This window comes from Cydia splendana, chromosome 9 (genome assembly GCF_910591565.1).
Source record: "Cydia splendana chromosome 9, ilCydSple1.2, whole genome shotgun sequence".
Classification (NCBI taxonomy): Eukaryota; Metazoa; Arthropoda; class Insecta; order Lepidoptera; family Tortricidae; genus Cydia; species Cydia splendana.
The window spans coordinates 20110016-20128844 of record NC_085968.1 but is presented as its reverse complement, the minus strand read 5'-3'; the positions used below and the strand labels follow the sequence as shown (position 1 = coordinate 20128844).

The window sequence follows — 18829 nt, the reverse complement described above, 5'->3', positions numbered from 1 at the left end:
TACCTTCAGCGCTTCGTTGACAATGCAATGTTATGGTACCTATTTTTTATTAAGGTGGATTGTGGATTGTGACTGTTGTAGCGCTGGAATAGCGGAAAATGGGATATATCTCTGCCAAATTGATATTCCCTTCCTTTAACTTTACGTTCAACAATTTAAAAGTAAATAGCCTCTATATAATAATTGTATTGTTTCAGCACCGTTTAAATGCGGTAAGAATGAAATGTACGTAGCTTGCTCATCAAACTGCCCAGGGGAGAAATGTAGCGACTACATCAACCAGACGAAATGTCCACCTTTCAAGATCGGCATTATCGTAAATTGCAAACCGGCGTGCAAATGTAAGAAGGGCTACTACAGGGACGAAAAAGGAAACTGCATTCTGGCTTGTGACTGTAAGTATAACAATAAGATTATGTCAACTAATTTCTATTCGTCTGTTGAATTATATTGCCATGTTATCGAGTTGCAGTTAGATTGTTTTTAGGGTTAGTTAACTAGAAACCCTTATAATTTCGCCATGCTCGCCTGTTTCTCTGTCAGTCCGCGGCTTTGCTCGGTGATCGTAAGAGCTAGAAAGCTGAAATTCGGCATAGATATATAAGTAAATCAGTTACGCCAATAAAGTTGAAAAATAAAAATTACATAAGATTATTTTAAGGTGAACCACACGACAGGGTTTTTTTTTCGCTTTATCCCTATAGTATGGGAAGTCGTTAAGTCTTTCAAAACGTAAAGACCCACTCGTTTTGAAAGACTTAACGACTTCCCATACTATAGGGATACAACTATTTTCGTATAAACATAATATATATTATTCGGGAATAATCGCTCCGAAAGAAAAAAATACTCTAGGACGGTTTATTTTATGTTATGCCTATGGACTTATGGAGTGAGAGCTAGCTGCACTCAGCGCTGTGTGTAAAACCTAAGTCCAAGTCCAAGTTAAGTACTTACCTGACTTCGTATGTACCGTTCTTAAGTTATAATTAATCGTTTTTATTTTAGTTACTAGTTGATGGTATGCTAATATTATTATTTTATTTACATTTAACAGGTCCAGTCAGAACCACGACGACGCCGAAACCTACTGCTCCCCCCTGCGGCTGCGAGTAGTAATTAAAGTACATATATAGTATCGCCGTGCCCTCATCGTATTTAGGCCAGTTCTGGGCAATTTCGAAATTTTATAAAATTTAAATAAGTAAAGTCTTTTTGAATGACTTGTTACATATTGTAAAAATAAATATAGCACACCTATTTAGACCGTAAACGTTGTTTTATTACATTTAGGGTAAAAAAATACGAAAAAAATATTTCTTTATCGCTTTGGTTCATTACGTTGTAATACGGCAAGTAATGACTTTTTAAACGTTTTGAAATACCTAATATCCCTCTGTTTCACTTATTTACTATAAAAACTACCAGAAGATTTTATAATTTTACTCTACGCATACTTGGCAACATCCAACATACCTACTGGACTTAGCAATGGTGCCGTGAAAAAGACAAAAAACCAGACAAGTGCGAGTCGGACTCGCCCACCGAGGGTTCCGTACTTTTTAGTATTTGTTGTTATAGCGGCAACAAAAATAAAATAAAGTAATTTATTTATAAGGTAGATTAGATTACAAACATTAAAATAATATACAAAAATAAACTAACTTATCTATAAAATAAAACTAAAAACTAATACTAAATAAAATAAAAAAATAAAAATTTAAATACGTCTAAGAAATTGGGCCCCTTTGGCATGGTGCCGAGGACGCTGGCAGCATTTCCCCGCTGTATTGCGAAAAATACATCATCTGTGAAAATTTCAACCATCACGGTTCGTGAGATACAGCCTGGTGACAGACGGACGGACGTACGGACAGCGGAGTCTTAGTAATAGGGTTCCGTTTTACCCTTTGGGTACGGAGCCCTAAAAATACTGGACATTGAAAGTGAATTTTACCCATAAATACAACATGTTTTTATGCAAATCATACTGCCACGTAAAAAGTTAGTAAGCTATTACATGTTTTAACGTTACATAATACTGTCATATAAAAAAATATTAAAATATGGGAAAAACTTCAGTCTATCGGATGCTTCCTTGCAAGTTCTGCGCCCTGTAGGACTTTGACAAAAATATTATGTTCACACTGGTTCCCAATATTTTTTTATTTAGGTACTTAAAAATAACATAGTATTCACTTACGCTACCAGGAAATTATCGCTATGCTTTAATAGATACAAAGATAATATTTATTTTTGATTGAAAATTTACATGTTATTCTTCCTTAAAAATAGCAGAAATTCACAAAAAGATCGGCAAGTGTATACAAACAAAATTTAAAGAATAATAAAAATAATAGTAAATTGTGAATCAATAATGTCAAAAAATAAAATAAACTAGAAATCAAATTAAAATGTCGTAAAACTTAACTAAAATTTAAAACTATTTTGTATATAATACTAGGGCTTTCCTAGGTCATATAATGTCAAATTCCATAAATAAAAATGATAATATATGTAAATATTTGGTGCAGATTTTTTTTCTTGGGATGTCCAGTATAGTGGACGTTATCGATTTAAGGGTTAATCTGACGCGCTCGAGTAACTACAAAAATCCCCTCTTAAGCTCCCCAACCATCACTTTCGCACCTCCAACAGAGTCTATTAAAGGAGGCGTAGATTGTTTTCAATGTAGCGGTCCTCGCATGCAACAGCTTGTTCCTCCCAGTAGGTATGGAGCAAGGTGTGGGCCCTTCCGTGAAGACGGCGCACGCCCCGCACCAGCACGGGAGGTGGAACAGCGGCACGTAGTTCGAGATACTGCCTCTGAATTTTGAATAATAGTTTTAGCTAAAAGACATACAATTTTGCTAAAATTTGCACCTCTTGTTAATTCACAAGTTCATTTTATTTTTCAGTAAAATCAATAAACGCATATGATTGGGTAAACATTAAACAACCTTCAACTGTCTTTTATTTTTCAGCTAAGTCAATAATATTTTACTCGTGTGGGAAGTAATTACAAAAATAAACTTTATTAGCGGACTGTGGTTACTTACTCAGGCATTCAATTTTTATTCGAAATCTTTAACCACACCCACGTGCAATCCGTGAAAAATACGTGAGTCACTAGTTTGAATATATCTAACACACCCGCATGTTTCACGACATAATGTCTTTCTTTACCCATCACGCAACAATGGTGTTACGGACGACCTCCCTTTGTTTGACATAAAGTTTTAAGTCATAATGTATTGTTTGTCATATTATCATTAGTCTTAAAACTGAAACAGTTAACTTTTCAGGATTTGGTTGGTCCTATCCAATAGATAGGTTAGGTTAGGTTAGGTTTGTTTTATGACAATCCTGAACAGTTACGCGTTTCTGAACCAAACAAATTACGACTAACGAAAATGTGGACAAACAATACATTATGACTTAAATCTTTTGGGAAACAATAGAGACCCATATTTGGGAGGCGTGCACGGATCCGAAACCAAGACTTTTGACACTTTAATGAAATGTAAGTGGTACACCGAGCGGATACTGCCCTTGCCTGCGTTAAGGGACGCACGGCGAGGCAGCGTCCGCCAGGGTGTAACGAGTGTTTGAGTGAACATGTCGCGCGAGTGACTAAAAACAAGTGAGTCTAAACCGTAAAATTATTCAATGTTAGTATGTCTCACAACAGTTTAAATTCGATTATTTGAGAGTTGTTGGAATCTAAGATGAAGAAGGTTATTGGGCGAAAGCCATGGACTAAATACTGGGCTATCTATATTAATAATTACGTCGGGGTCTGCGGTAGACTCGAATGAAATTATGCTCAAATGAAAGAGCGTTAAAAAATAACTCTTTTGAATCGACAACATATATCCGCAAAATTCGTATCGCATATTTTGCATTTAAAAGTGATTTTTTTTTACAAACAATGCTGCAAATGGTCGGCCATATAGGTTGACATTTACGGGTGCGTTCGGAAATTCTGAGTTAGGTACGTTTGCGTCCGGCATGTGTGTGAGCGTGGAAGTGAGCCTATTTAAAGAAAACGACTAATGTCACTGCTGTGTGTAACAGATGAGTGATGACAGATGACACTGGATTGGATTGAACATTGACGGGTAAAATCTAAACAAACGTGTATGCTTTATTGGAACTCAAGTTAAATTTTCAGTAAAGGACAAAGGATTCTATTCTAAATGTCTGTGACAACAAACGATGACACAGCATAGACAAATACAAATACAAATACTAATCGTTTTTTGACTAAATATTTTTACAATTGATATCACAGATTGAACTTAGTAGAAAATTAGATTTTACAATTAAACTAATATCCATCTAACAAAACTGAATATTATGGCCGTTTTATATAATATCAATTCAGAGATCGGACAGATTGGCGTCATTGCTCGCAATAATGTGGACATGACTCCAAATTTGATTAAATAATTAATCATTTAATTATTTTAATTTTTTTTTCCTGAGATTTAATTTTGTTCCCTATAGTCAATAAATAGGACTTAAATATATATTTTGATATAGAAAAGTGAGTACCTACAGAAAATTTGGAAAACGTACTGATTATTTTCTTTAATAAATTTACATTATAAGAAATCTTTGTGTTATTTATTGATTAGGAATCAAAATTAAGCATCAGGTAAGAAATTAATTAAATTATTAATTATTTAATCAATTTTGGAGTCATGTCCACATTATTGCGAGTAATGACGCAAATTTGTCCGATCTCTGAATATCATGTACAAACATAAAATACAATCAGAAATAAAACATGCAGGAGAGACCTGCGTAAGTGGATTTAAATTTAAGGAATGAATTGTGTGTGTGTGTGTGTGTATATATATATATATGTGTGTGTGTGTGTGTGTGTGTGTGTGTGTGTGTGTGTGTGTGAGTGTGTGTGTGTGTGTGGGGGGGGGTGTGTGTGTGTGTGTGTAGACGCTACCTAAGTATGAATAATTTCTTAGTTTTCGATTTTAATACAGAGCAAGAGAAGTCATCAAAGTTACATAATTTGGAAACCATAGAGACTATGGGGTGCAGGAAGAATGGAAAGCGTTTGGCGAAAGCAGTATTAACTCGAGGACAACAGACAGTCAGGTGATTAAGACGTTTTTGACGACGTCTGACGTGGTCTACAGAAGCTACGGCAGCTCGATGAGATTCAGTAACAGCTTTTACTACGAAAAATTGACGAACTCTAAGAACTGATGTTTCTCCGTACAACTCGTCGGTGGGATAGCGGAAAGGTTTCCTCAGCACTACTTTCAGCATAGAACTGCGGTCTGTAGAGAACCGACCAGATAAGTAGGTTAGGTTAGGTTAGAACTGCGATCCTTAAAGAACCAAACCGCGACCAGAAACGTGGGTTTGGTTAGAATTGCGATCATTACAGAACCAAACTGCAACCAGAAAAGTGGGTTAGGTTAGGTTAGAACTGCGACCCTTACAGAACCGAACTACTTTTAGAGTTGTAATTGTATTGAATATAAATTACTTGGCAAACATTACTATGAAATTGTAAAAAGTTGCATCAAGTTCAAGTTTTTTTCATACTATTCATGTAGGCCTAGCAACAAGCACTTATGAATGGTTAGTTGTTATTACATATGTTACTGTAAAAGCCCGAAGTACGGCAAAACCTAGGTCTTACCGGTAAATCCTAGTTTTTACCGATGCCGATCGGTAAAAGCCCGAAATGTTAATTCTTACTAGTTTACTTCGGGCTTTTACCAACACCGATATGGTAAATCCTAGGTCTAAGTGTGACGGGAGGAAAATATTTACTTATTTAATTTTAATTTCATTTATTGTAAATTTTTGTGACTTGGGAACGGGAATGAGTGAAAAAAGTCAAGGGGCGGAGTCCCTCGACTCCACCAACATCGAGTGTGGCCAGCGGTCAAATGAGTTGCCGTCGTGGGTTTCGACGAGAAGCCGTGGTGGGAGTTTTTTGAATTTAAGTGGGTTTAGCCAAGCGGCGTCCCTGCTGGACGTCTATACCAAGTCGGATGTGCTACAATATTTGGAAAAGTCATCGGCTGATGGTGACCTGAGTGATGATAGCTGTACGTCGGATGCTAGTTTTTGCACTGTGGGGAAGAAACCAAAGGGTTTACGCATGAGGACAAGTAGTAAAATAGAGGCTGAGAGGATTTCGATATCTGAAAAAGAATTCGAAGTGTATGTGGCTTCGAAGTCGGGACTCCCAAAACAATTTAGTTTAGCCAAATTACTACAACATAAATTTATCAAAGGAGTTTTGAGGATCAAATATCTGAGTTCTTATAAAGTCCTAATACAGCTAAATACGAGAGAAGAGGCTGAAAAGCTCCTGACCTTGAAAGAATTTAATAATAACGATAAACACACATATTGGACAAACGAAACAAGCTGTTCTTATGGAGTTGTGAAACAAGTTGAGTTGGAAGTTGATGAAAAAGAGTTTACAAAAAATATTAAAACTCAGCAGGAAATTTTAGCAGTACGAAGATTAAATCGACTAGGTACTGATGGTAAGTGGACGAAGTCTGAAGTCATACGTTTATGTTTTAAAGGAGCTGCCCTACCGCCATACATCTACGCTTACGGATGCCGGTTTCAGGTGAGGCCATATAATTTCCCTGTCAGCCAATGCTCTCGATGTTGGAAGTACAATCATCTAAGCAAATCCTGTCCCACAAGCAAAATTATCTGTCCGAAATGTGGAGGCGGGCACGCCAATTGTATGACAACTAACTTTAAATGTATCAATTGCAAAGGACCCCACATGGCCTTAAACAAATTGTGTCCGGTCTTCTTAAAAGAGAAAGACATTCGGAGAATAATGGCATCCGAGGGCTGTACTTATAAAAAAGCAATATGGATCTATAATGAGAACAAGAAAATGCCAGCTATAGAGTCCAGGACTTATGAAATACCACCTATTTCCAAACCAGTTATTTTGGGAAAATCATATAGAGACGCCGTCCTATCACAAAAAGTAAATAAAGATTCCAACGACACCGTTAAAGTCATCAAACCATGCGCGGCCCAAGAGTTGAGGAATAATACGCCACTGCAACAAGAGATGAGAGATCAAGACATTACACAGAACGAGAATGCAAAAAGTCACAAAGAGGCCGAACAACCAATACAAACGATACCCTCATCACACTTTCTGAACACCCCTGACACCGAAGATTCTACCGCTAGGGATAGCAACGAGGGCTCTACGGTTTTTACACGAGTGATTGAAAGTGTGAAAAACATTCTTATGCCTAAAGATAACTTGACCAATAAGCTAAGCCTCATAGTTAATATTTTAATTAAGGAATTTGTTGTACTGCTAATGGGGATTTACAACTCCGTAGATTTCTTTAAGTTGCTTTCTCCAAATGTAAATGGCTAGTTCCTTTAAAAAATCAAAATTGAATTTTATGCAATGGAATTCGCAAAGTATTAGGCCTAAGTTAACTGAATTTGAAGCCCTATTGAATAGCGAAAAGGTCCACATTGCTTTAGTTAGTGAAACATGGCTTGATGGTAATTCTACACTAAACATAAACTCTTACACTATATTTCGTAACGATAGATCCGACTCGTATGGGGGTGTCGCGGTCATTATACATAACTCCATCAAGGCCCAGTCGTTTCACATTGCCTTAAATAACCCTGGTATTGAAATTGTATGTGTTAAGCTTTTAAACTGTACCTCTTTAAATAATATTATATGACTGTACTGCCCTTCATCAGTGCGAACAACTTAACTCGACTGGGATTCAATTTTCACGGCTCTTTCGAGTAAATCATTAGTAGCAGGGGACTTCAATGCCCATCATACTAATTGGTCATATAAATGTGACGGTAGAGGAAATCAGCTGTTTGATTCGGCACTTGAGCATGGTTTTGTGTCTCTTAATAATGGAAATGCGACAAGGGTTAAACTCGTAAATGGGTCACTCCAGGAAAGCGCTCCAGATATCTCATTTTGCTCGTCTGATATTGCTGTTGATTTTACCTGGCAGGTCACCAATGAAAATTTAGGGAGTGATCATCTAATTGTGAAGTTTAGTTTAGATTATCGAGACATCAGGCATTTTGAGCAAAGATTAAATTTTAAAAAAGCCGATTGGCCCGGCTTTCGTGATTTCCTAAAATAATACTTCTCTAAACAGCCAATCCCCACGCAAAACGATATTCAAGTTACTTATGACATCTTTGAGACTGGTATCAATAAGTCCTTAGCGATTAATATCCCTGTAATTAAAACGTGTACTGATCCTACAAGGAATTTCAAACCCAAAAGCTATTGGAATGGCTCGTTATCTTTGGCTGTAGCTCAAAGGCGACTAGCACTAGCAATATTCAGACGGAATCCGACCCCTTCTAATCTAAAACTATTGCAAGAAAAGGTTGCAGAAGCACAACGCCTCATTCGTAACGCTAAGGCGTCTAGTTGGCGGGAGTTCTGCTAAAGTATAGATCAAACTATTTCCGCGTCTGACATGTGGAATCGTATGAGGTGGGTAAAAGGTCATAAGCGTTCTAGGGTTGTTGCATCTGAAGAGAAAAAAGTCGAACTGTTGCGTTCTCTCACGCCTGATTTCGTGCGACAGGAGTCACCGACGTTTACATCTGTGAACCCACAATTAGAGGTAGAATTTTCACTAGAAGAATTGACAAGGTGTTTAAAAAATAAGAAATCTTCTCCAGGGGTAGACGGAATAACGTATGCTGTATTATGCAATTTGCCATCACAAGCATTGTTATTTCTACTAAAGCTGTATAACTTGATTTTTGTGTCAGGCGAGGTGCCCAGGCAGTGGAGAGTTATCCAGGTCGTACCTATTCCTAAGTCAAGTCAAGATAACACTTCGAAGCTAAGGCCGATTTCTTTGATGTCCTGTGTATCTAAGATATTCCACACAATGCTTACGAGACGCCTGGAATGGTTTATAGAACACAACCAGATTCTATCTCGAAATACCGTGGGCTTTAGGAAAGGTCTATCCTGTATGGACTGCCTAACTCGCTTAATATCCCACATACAAGTGGGTTTTGCTAAAAACACTTGCACTCTAGCTTGTTTTTTAGACATTGAAGGTGCATATAACAATGTTTCGGTCTCTAAAGTCGTTTCTATTCTAGATACCTTAGGAGTTGGGGGACATTTTTGTAGATATTTATGGGCCTGGGCCTTCTTGAGCGAGAGGCACCTTCTGCTAAAAGACCCTGATGTCGGTTTGTCTATGGTGCGGTGGACAGACAAGGGCCTAGCTCAAGGGGATCCACTCTTCCCTCTTCTGTTTAACATTGCTACATACCAGATTTGTAACGACATAGTCAATGTCTCAATTTCCCAATATGCTGATGACTTCGTGCTGTATGTCAGGCAAAAGAATTTACATGACAGTGTCTGCTTAATGCAAGACAGTTTAAACTCAATGTTAAAAATTTTGGACAGTTTAGGACTTGAGGTTTCAGCTAGTAAGTCAAAGATTGTATTTTCAGCAAAGGTGATAAAAAACAACAAGTAAACCTATTAATTCGAGGACAACCGCTTTGCTCTGATAAATCTATTAAATACTTAGGTGTATTGCTAGACCAACACCTACGATGGGGAGAGCATATTAACTATGTAGTCGAAAAAACCCAAAAATACCTCAGCATTTTGAAAACTTTAGCTGGCGCGTCTTGGGGAATACATCCTAAGCACCTACGAAGGTTGTACATCTCCTTGATTAGAAGTAGACTGGATTACGCGAGTGCACTTTTTCACAATAGCGCCAACAGACACGTCTATAAGCTTGAAAAAATTCAAAACCAAGGTCTAAGGGTAATCGGAGGGTTTATTAGGTCTACACCGATTCATGTTATGCAAAGTGAACTATGTCTTGTGCCACTGCATCTCCGTAGATGGTTCCTGGCCACTAGGTTTTGCTTGAAATCACTTACCTGGTCAAATAGCGCCACGGTTGATGACGTTCTGGAGTTGCGGGCCTCATGCCAAAGAGGGTACTGGACTAAGACAAGGAAAAGACCTTTGCTAGCTATCGTAAATGAGGAAATCTCTGAAGAGCATATTCAGTCGTCATTTCCATTACCAATGTTTCAATTAGATGTTTGGGTGTCAAAAATTGAATTACATGAAGTCTTGTACAACAGTTTAGAATCTGTTGTTGGTGCAAAACACAAACACAACGCCGATGCTCTGCGGATTGATGTGGTTCAAGAACTGAATAGAAAATATATCAATTTCTATAGAATATTCACTGATGCGTCGAAGTGCGATAAAAAAATAGGGGCTGCCTTTTTTGATCCGTTTAGTGCCACAAGAGCACAATACAAAATTTCGACTGGAGTTTCTATAATGACCGCGGAACTCAGTGCGATTTATCAGGCTTTAGTGTTTGTTGAAAATCAAAATTATCCCAATGTGGCAATTTTCACGGACAGTAAAAGCTCCATTCAGCATTTGAGCCGGTGTGCCTCAGGCGAACGGTGCTTTTCACTGGCGTACAAAATCCTAATGAAATTTTTTAAGCTCCGAAATTGCGGAAGGTGTTTGAAAATACAGTGGGTTCCGTCACATATCGGCCTGGTGGGAAACGAGGAGGCTGACCGGTTGGCGACAGCGGCTGCTTCTGGGGGAACTGAGATTGATGTCGCTCCAGACTTCTCAGAAATAGTCGCAAAGTATAAAAGTAAAATGTATGGTCACTGGAAGGAGTTCTTTGATGAAAGATCGAAAGAAAAAGGAATCTGGTACAAGACCATTCAATGTGAGCCTCCTCGGATACCCTGGTGGGAACTAACTGACTTAAACCGGGCGAATATTGTACGTGCCCACAGGCTTCGGTCCGGTCACATTCCATTAAATAAGTTTGCTCATCTGATGGGGAAAGCAGAGTCGCCCAACTGCGATATCTGCGGCTCCGTCGAAGATGTACAGCACTTCTTAATGGAATGTATCCGGACTCGAGTCAAGAGGGCACAATTATTTGAAGCTGGGGACTATAAAGAAATTGATGTTGGGGTTTTTCAGTCGATTTTGGCGGAACCCCTGTCTAAAACTGTACTGTATTAGTGTACCATTTTTTTGATAACTAGTATAACATTTATTGAAACTCATATAATGTAGAGGCCCAACGGAGCCGACATGTCCCGTTTGACAAAGGTTCGTTTTAAAAACGTAGATAAAAAAAAAAAAAGGTCTTACCACGGCGACCGGTAAAGTTTGAATCATGCACTGATTCTTGAGATTATTAGATGATAATTTTTAAGAAACAAAGCTGACTTCTATGGGGCCCGATGAAAGATTATGGTAGATGATGCACTATGTAGAAAAGGAGGTAAAACCATCCACTTTTCTAGTAGCATTTCGTTTCTGTAAGGCTCACAGTTCTAACCTAACCTAACCCACTGTTGTTCGGTTCTGTGAGGATCGCAGTTCAAACCTAACCTAACCCAATTAACGGCGCATGCGGTGCGGTGTACGGGGGTTTGAGCGGGAGGGGTTGAGAATCAGTGCATGATTCAAACTTTACCGGCCGCCGTGGTAAGACCTAGGATTTACCATATCAGTGTTGGTAAAAGCCCGAAGTAAACTAGTAAGATTTAACATTTCGGGCTTTTACCGATCGGCATCGGTAAAACCTAGGTTTCACCGGTAAATCCTAGGTTTTGCCGTACTTCGGGCTTTTACAGTGACACATATATATTATCTTAAGCTTATTGATGTTAATATTATTCCATAGTAATATTGGATAGTGACACATATATATTATCTTAAGCTTATTGATGTTAATATTATTCCATAGTAATATTGGATTATTATACAGATCAAATTTAATACTGTGTAGATATGTATTTGCGGACTAGCAAGCGCAGCGTAGGACGTCCACCCACAAGATGGACAGACGACCTTGTTAAGGCCGCCGGAGGACGCTGAATGCGGGTCGCTTCCAAACCGTACGAGTGGAGGTCCAAGGGGGGGCCTATGTTCAGCAGCGGAGTCTTATGGCTGAGATGATGATGATGTATTTGTATAATATTTTTAATGTGTTTTATGAATTATTGTGTTAAATACCTTATAGCTGGTTTGTTAGTGCACGACACCTTGCACTTTGAGACTATGCGCTGAAACTTGGCACAGTTGATTGTTAGCTGGTCTTGAGCAGATACAGACCGGGAGCCGTCGATAGCCACCTCTCATTTAGTGCGGGGGAGGGAGGAGTAAGTAACTTTCCCACCTTAATAATATTTTGCATTGAAATCACTCTGACCCACGCTTAATATTATTTTTTATCACCCATTTATCAAGAGATTTGTATAATAAACTATATATTTTTTAAACGTAATAAGTGTAGCTTTACGACTGTATTTTTTGTTTTCAGATTCCTGCTACACTTTAAAAAAAAAATGTTGATTATAAAAAAAAACAAAAATACGTTTTTTAGTCTTTTCTACTTTATTCTTTTTTTTGTTATAAAGTGCATTGTTTTTGTTATAAAAATAGATTCCTCATCCTCAATTTATTCGAAAATGATATATTACATGCCCTAATAGGTATAGTTTTAGAGAAATGTTGCTCCAAGTGAAGCGCCGCAGCGTCGAACTTAATTAAATGAGAGGTCGCTCTCGATGGCTCCCGGTCTGTATTTGCTCTCAAGACCAGCTAACAATCAACTGTGCCAAGTTTCAGCGCATAGTCTCAAAGTGCATGGTCCCCATACAACGGTGTGCACTAACAAACCAGCTATTACCTGTTTTAAATGAAAATTGACTGCAAAAAAAATTTAATACTAAGAATTTCACAAAAAGTGCCTGTAATTTTTGTATATTTATACAAAAACTGTTAAATACTAATTTAACATTGAAAACAGCAAGCGAAGACCGCGTACGGTTTATCAGTCTGCCGCCATTGTCGCTCGATTACATTCCGGTTGGTAAATGTCTATATAATAAGAAAAGCATGGTAAGTATAAATAATCATTTTAGTTTGCCTAAGTTGTTGATAAAGTGATCGGCAAAGTCGGTGCCACACGGGGGTAAATGACCTCAATCATTATGGTAATATGGATATGACGCGGGAATCTCGGGATTCGTGTTGTATTACTTCCTACTACAATGATTCTAATTTTAATAAGTTGATGAAATAAATTTATATTACAGTATTATAATGAACAGGGGTGAAGGTTTTACAATAAACACAGCAAATGAACTTTAATCACAACGTGCGAACTTAATGGCCCGAGGAACATAAATAAACATAGTTTTAGAAATGGTTTCTCAACCAATTCCTTATCATTAAACTAGAAAAGGATGGCATTACTTAACTAATAAAGGGACACGGTTTGCCGTCTCTTTCGCGCTAGTTTCATTCGACTATGCACTCGTTATATGACGCAAACAAAAGAAAATCCAACAGTGACCTTCGACAAGCCAGGTAATCGGGTAAATGGCAATTTATCACTTTAGATAATTATATTTTAAACAATACTGTATTTAACACGGGTGCAAAAAATAAGGGCTATGACTTATAATTTATACTGGAAGTTGAAACAGTACTCGTTTAAAGTATATCAATGTTTTGATGAATAATGATATTATTTATGCGTTTATTCAATGATTAAAAGTCTATTTATAAATAAATAATACTCAATATTTTAATACTCAAAATTACTTTGCGAACGAGATCTCGGCATTAGAGTCATGTCCATATTAAGATTTCTACTTGGAATCCCGCGGTGTGGCATCGACTTTGCTGATGTTAAAAAACTCGGGTGCGCACCTGTACTTGATAACAACATATTTTTTATAATTGTTTTGGTCTTATGTGTGTTATTAAGTATATTTTGATTTACATTATTAGGCCATGAGTTTAGTGTATAGGGTAACATATATTGCCAGATTCTTTTTCCATAGAAGGTATTCTTGTAAGGTGGCAATACATACATCAGTATATTGATATTTCTTAATTTTTGTGACCCTGATCTATTTTCAAAGGTAAGTTAGCGATTTAATCACATACTAGCATCATTTTAAACTTATCATAGACATTAATTATTTTAAAGTACTCAAATAGCTCTGTTTCGTTATTTCTATACATTTTCCTTATCGAGTTAGGTACAATTGTTTTTTCAGGCTTATATACCTATAGCTGTAGTTTATATATATTATCTAGGTAAGTTTTATAAGTTCTGCCGTCTATCCTTAAGTTTTGTAACTAAATTATAGATTCGGCTAATAACATATATATAGCATTCTACGGGTACTAAAGGGTATTTCATAATTCAAAAGGGATAAATTGGACAATATGGATCTCAGTTTATTACAGAAATAATTAATGTGTGGGCCCCAGTTAAATGTGTTATCTATTCTAAGGCCAAGGTAAGTATGTTTATTCACTTCCTCCAAGGGTTCGCAATCGCATGTGTTGGCTGTACCGCAGTGTAGGCACTGGTGTTTGTGTGCTATTATCCTAGGTTTTATTTGGCCTGGAACCTCAATTCTTTTGGCATGCTACTGAGAAAGCGAGAAAATGACGTGGAGGAGGTAGGAACCACTGCACGACAAAGAATAGCAAACAAAAAGATGCTAAATTAAATTACATTATTTTTATGTCTTTCTTTAGTAACAGCGATGTAAAATGTAATTTAATAGTTGACACAAGTGCACGTTGTCATAAAGCGAAGGATATAAAAGCAGGAATTAGTCACAGTGCGGCAGCACACGCCGCCCGGACCGACGATGTGGAAGGTGCTGCTGCTCTTTGCCTGTGTGGCTGGTTCCGCTATCGTCCTTTGCGATGGTAAGTATTTTTCATCAACCTTGTTATTGTCATTTCTAGTAGGTGAGTTTTAAGCCATATAAGTAGGTATATATTTGGTTGTATAAATTTGGAGTATTATGATTAATGGATTTGGAAAATGTTTTTTCGAAACCTGTTGTATTAATGCTTATTGGAACATGTTGTCATTATTATCACAACTTTTCTCTCTTGGGTACCTATATAATTTACCAAACACATGATTTATTGAATTGGGATTGATATTTTCACGTTTAAATAACTTTTACTTTCTATTGCTAAGTTATTTGACAACTTGAAAGATATTTAATTTCTGGAACAATCCTAAATTTGACTCTTTTTCTCCACTTAGAAATTCAAATAATAGTACAGTACATTGTGCAACGAGGGGGGTAAGTGAGATTTAGTAAACGAGGTCGATAATTTAATCGAGTTTACGATATTCCTACCCCCGGAGTTACACACAATGTTTTTCATCACACTTGCGAAGAAAAAAACTAAATTTTAAGCGAATTAAGAGCCCATCAACGTGCACACTAGCACCACTGCTAATTAATCGTGATTATTTAAATTTAACGAAAGATATTAACAAAAGGGGACCGCTACGTACTGTATTTTGTACCTTTTGAATACATCAAATTCATTCGTCGATCTATGAACTCAAAACAAAAACGACCGTTTTAACTTTGGACGCATAGATTGACGAATCCAGCAACATAAAAACTAGTTAGATGTATTCAAAAGGTATTTAAACACAAAGTACAGAACGTAGCGGCCCCCTTTTTTAAATACCTGTCGTTAAATTTAAATAATCACGATTATTTAGCAGTGGCGCTAGTGTGCACGTTGATGGGCTCTTAATGATTAAATGCTGTGACATTTCAAACATTCGTCCGCCATAAATAATTACGCAAAAAACGGCAAAAAAAAATCACGTTTGTTATATGGAAGCCCCACTTAAATATTTATTATATTCTGTTTTTAGTATTTGTTGTTATAGCGACAATAGGTAGGTAATTGTGACGTTCTCAACCAAAATGTACCACATTGTCGGTTGTAATAAGGTTGATTTCAAATTGAAGCTATATGGAAATAGCGCCTTATTGACAACCCACAATAAGTACCCTTTTGGTTGAAAATGGCACATATTAACTTTATTCACTGCAGATTCAAGACGTAATGACTGTGTGCCTGTGTGGACATGGAATCAAGCTTCATGGATCCTGATCCCTGGACAGGAACCGTTTTTTTTGCAAAAACTTCGGAATAACCATATTTATCGACTTATTTTATACTCGAAATGTAGTACTCAGTTGTGTTTTTAGGTAACGACTTCGTGTTATTTGATTGCAGTTATGCAATGATAAATCGTTTATTGGTCACAATCATTGTGTTACAAATTGAGAAAGGGTTGGGACCTCCTAGTAAGATAATTAATTTTATTTAATCAATTTGTTAACATTAGTAGTAATATTAATAGTCATTTTGCAATTAGAAATGAAATAATTAACTAAGAACGTATAAATACCGTTTTCGTTCCCATACAAAAAATACCGGTATGACATGGATACTTCCTCATCATCGTTATCGACTTCTCAAGCTTCCTCATTGTCCAAAGCTAAAGTTAAAACGTCTTCATCAAGTTCTTCGTCATCTTTATCTAAATCATCCTTGTCGTTTTTACAATCATCTTCTACAAAAATTTCCAAACGTAAGAGTAGGCTCGCACGAGCAACTTTGTCTCCGCAACTTTGTGTTTTGTCTCTGTCGCGCTCAAGTGTCGAAGTCAAGTGCGACAGAGACAAAATACAAAGTTGCGGAGATAAAGTTGCTCGTGCGCGCATACCCTAAGACACGAGACTCTGACGACACGTCTAGTAAGTACTAACTGCATGATATATTCCTAATTATCAAACAAAATAACATGACTATTTTATAATTTATGTTGTTTTTATAATTAACAATGAATACTCGTATCACTTATTATTTTTATCAATGCTTACCATTGGTTTTGTGTGCAGAAGTTGGTGAATATTTCCTTCCTCTTCATTAAATCTTTCCAAGTTATTCAGGTTCCGATGTAAAATTGCACTTAGCATTAGTTAATTTAATAAACTAAGAAGTTTTATGTCAAGACATGCTAAACATTAAGTTTAATGTTTAGCAGCGAGAAGTGAAAATTAGACATACATTTCGTATCTAATCCTGGAATTAGATGCTCCACAATTTTATTAGACGCAGGGCAAAATTAATAGGTAACAATTTCCCGGCTGTCTTTCGAACAATACAATTGCCTAAAATTCGACTTACCTACTTAATTAAAAATCATGTACGTAAATTATTATAAATAAAATTATGTCTTAAGTAGGAAAGTCTTAGGTATTGCAAATAATATGCTTCCCACTTCCCACAAAAAACAACTTTTACATTGCAAAACATAATATTTTTCTTTAAAAAACAAGAACAGTGAACTACTTACTTATTAGTATTTATTTTAGAAATTAAGTGTATAATAATATGTTGCGTTTTTAATGCTATGCTTCTTCCTTTTTTCTGAGATTGTTAATCGTGTCTGAATATTAATTATTACAATATTTACAATACTACCACATATATGTATGTAAGTGTGCAAATAGTGAATTATCTTGAGTACTTTAAATAAATAAGTTTAGTAACGACTTACAGATCGTTAGTGTTTAAAAACTTTTAGGTTTTACGAAGTCAGTGTTAAAATAGTAAATAATCGAAATTTTTAATTTTTATTTGCCGTGAGTACTGTAAACCGGGGTTAATTTGAATCGTGGGGAAACATTGATCGTCGACTTTTGAGATATAAGGAGTTGATTTTTGAATTTTTATGATCTGGTAGTCAACCCAGACATACAATGATGAAAGCGTTCGGAAACCAATACTTTATAGTTCAAAACTCGATCACCAATGCTTCTCCGTAATTAAAAGTAACACCAGTTTACTAGTAGGTACTACAGATCGACCGGTAACTACTTATTTATAGGGCTAACACCGACCTACAAATGCGGCCCCAACCAAGTGTTCTCAAACTGCACGAACGGCGGCTGCGAGGCCCGCAACTGCAGTCAGGCTGGTAAATCCGTGCCTTGCGTGAAACTGGACCCCAAGAGCTGCAAGAAGGGATGTGTCTGTGCATCCGGGTACTTATGGGCATCTAACGGGACCTGTGTGTTAAGGAACCAGTGCAACGAAGGTAACTGTTAATTCAATAAATGAAAAGGAACAGGAAGTCAAGCCGAGTCGAGCCAAGTCGTTTTCACTTTTCTTTTTTTCTTGCTTCTGTGTTCACAGTTTTGGCTGGAAAATTCTTGGTTCAGGTTAGATTTTTAGGTACTTTACTGTGTAATTTGGTACAATTTCTACTTAAATATTATCATAAAGCTGATATAACATTAACCTTTCACCTACAGCGTACCTATCACGACAGAGTATTTACTGATTTTTTTATTTTTTATTTATTAATCCAAAAGACTCTTAAATAACACCGAGAACAGCGAGCGAAAACCGCGTACGGTTTATCTGCCGCCATTGTCGCTCGTTCACATTTCGGGTGGGTTGCTATATCTAAATGTATAATGACAATGAGGAAGGAATGGTAAGTACCAATAATCATTTCAGTTTACTTGAGTTGTTGATAAACAACTGGGGCGCGCACCTGTACTTGATAACAACATAATTATTTTTTATACTTAAAGGACGACTCACGTTAGACCGGGCCGTGTCCGGGCCGGAGCTTCCGGCGCTTACTTTTCTATGACATGACAGGCGATCACGTGATGCTTTCCATAGAAAACGATGCGCCGGAAGCTCCGGGTCGGACACGGCCCGGTCCAATGTGAGTCATCCTTAATTGTTTTGGTCTTATTCTTATCTCACACCTGAGGATGCCGAAGACCGGGCAAAGTGGAGAAGACTAAGCAATAAAGCGGACCCTGGCGCTAGGCCGGGAAAACGCTAGGTTGAAGAAGAAGAATTGTTTTGGTCTTA

General features: G+C 37.1%; 1 protein-coding gene across 1 annotated transcript in view; it reads left to right on the top strand.

The window, feature by feature from the left end:
• Positions 1 to 18829, top strand: part of LOC134793910 (zonadhesin-like) — a 48584-nt gene that overhangs the window by 10096 nt on the left and 19659 nt on the right. Inside the window, exons 14-16 of the mRNA XM_063765625.1 lie at positions 198 to 395; positions 14695 to 14815; positions 17791 to 18035. Of these exons, the coding sequence (XP_063621695.1) occupies positions 198 to 395; positions 14695 to 14815; positions 17791 to 18035 (564 nt within the window). The remainder of the gene's footprint in view (positions 1 to 197; positions 396 to 14694; positions 14816 to 17790; positions 18036 to 18829) is intronic.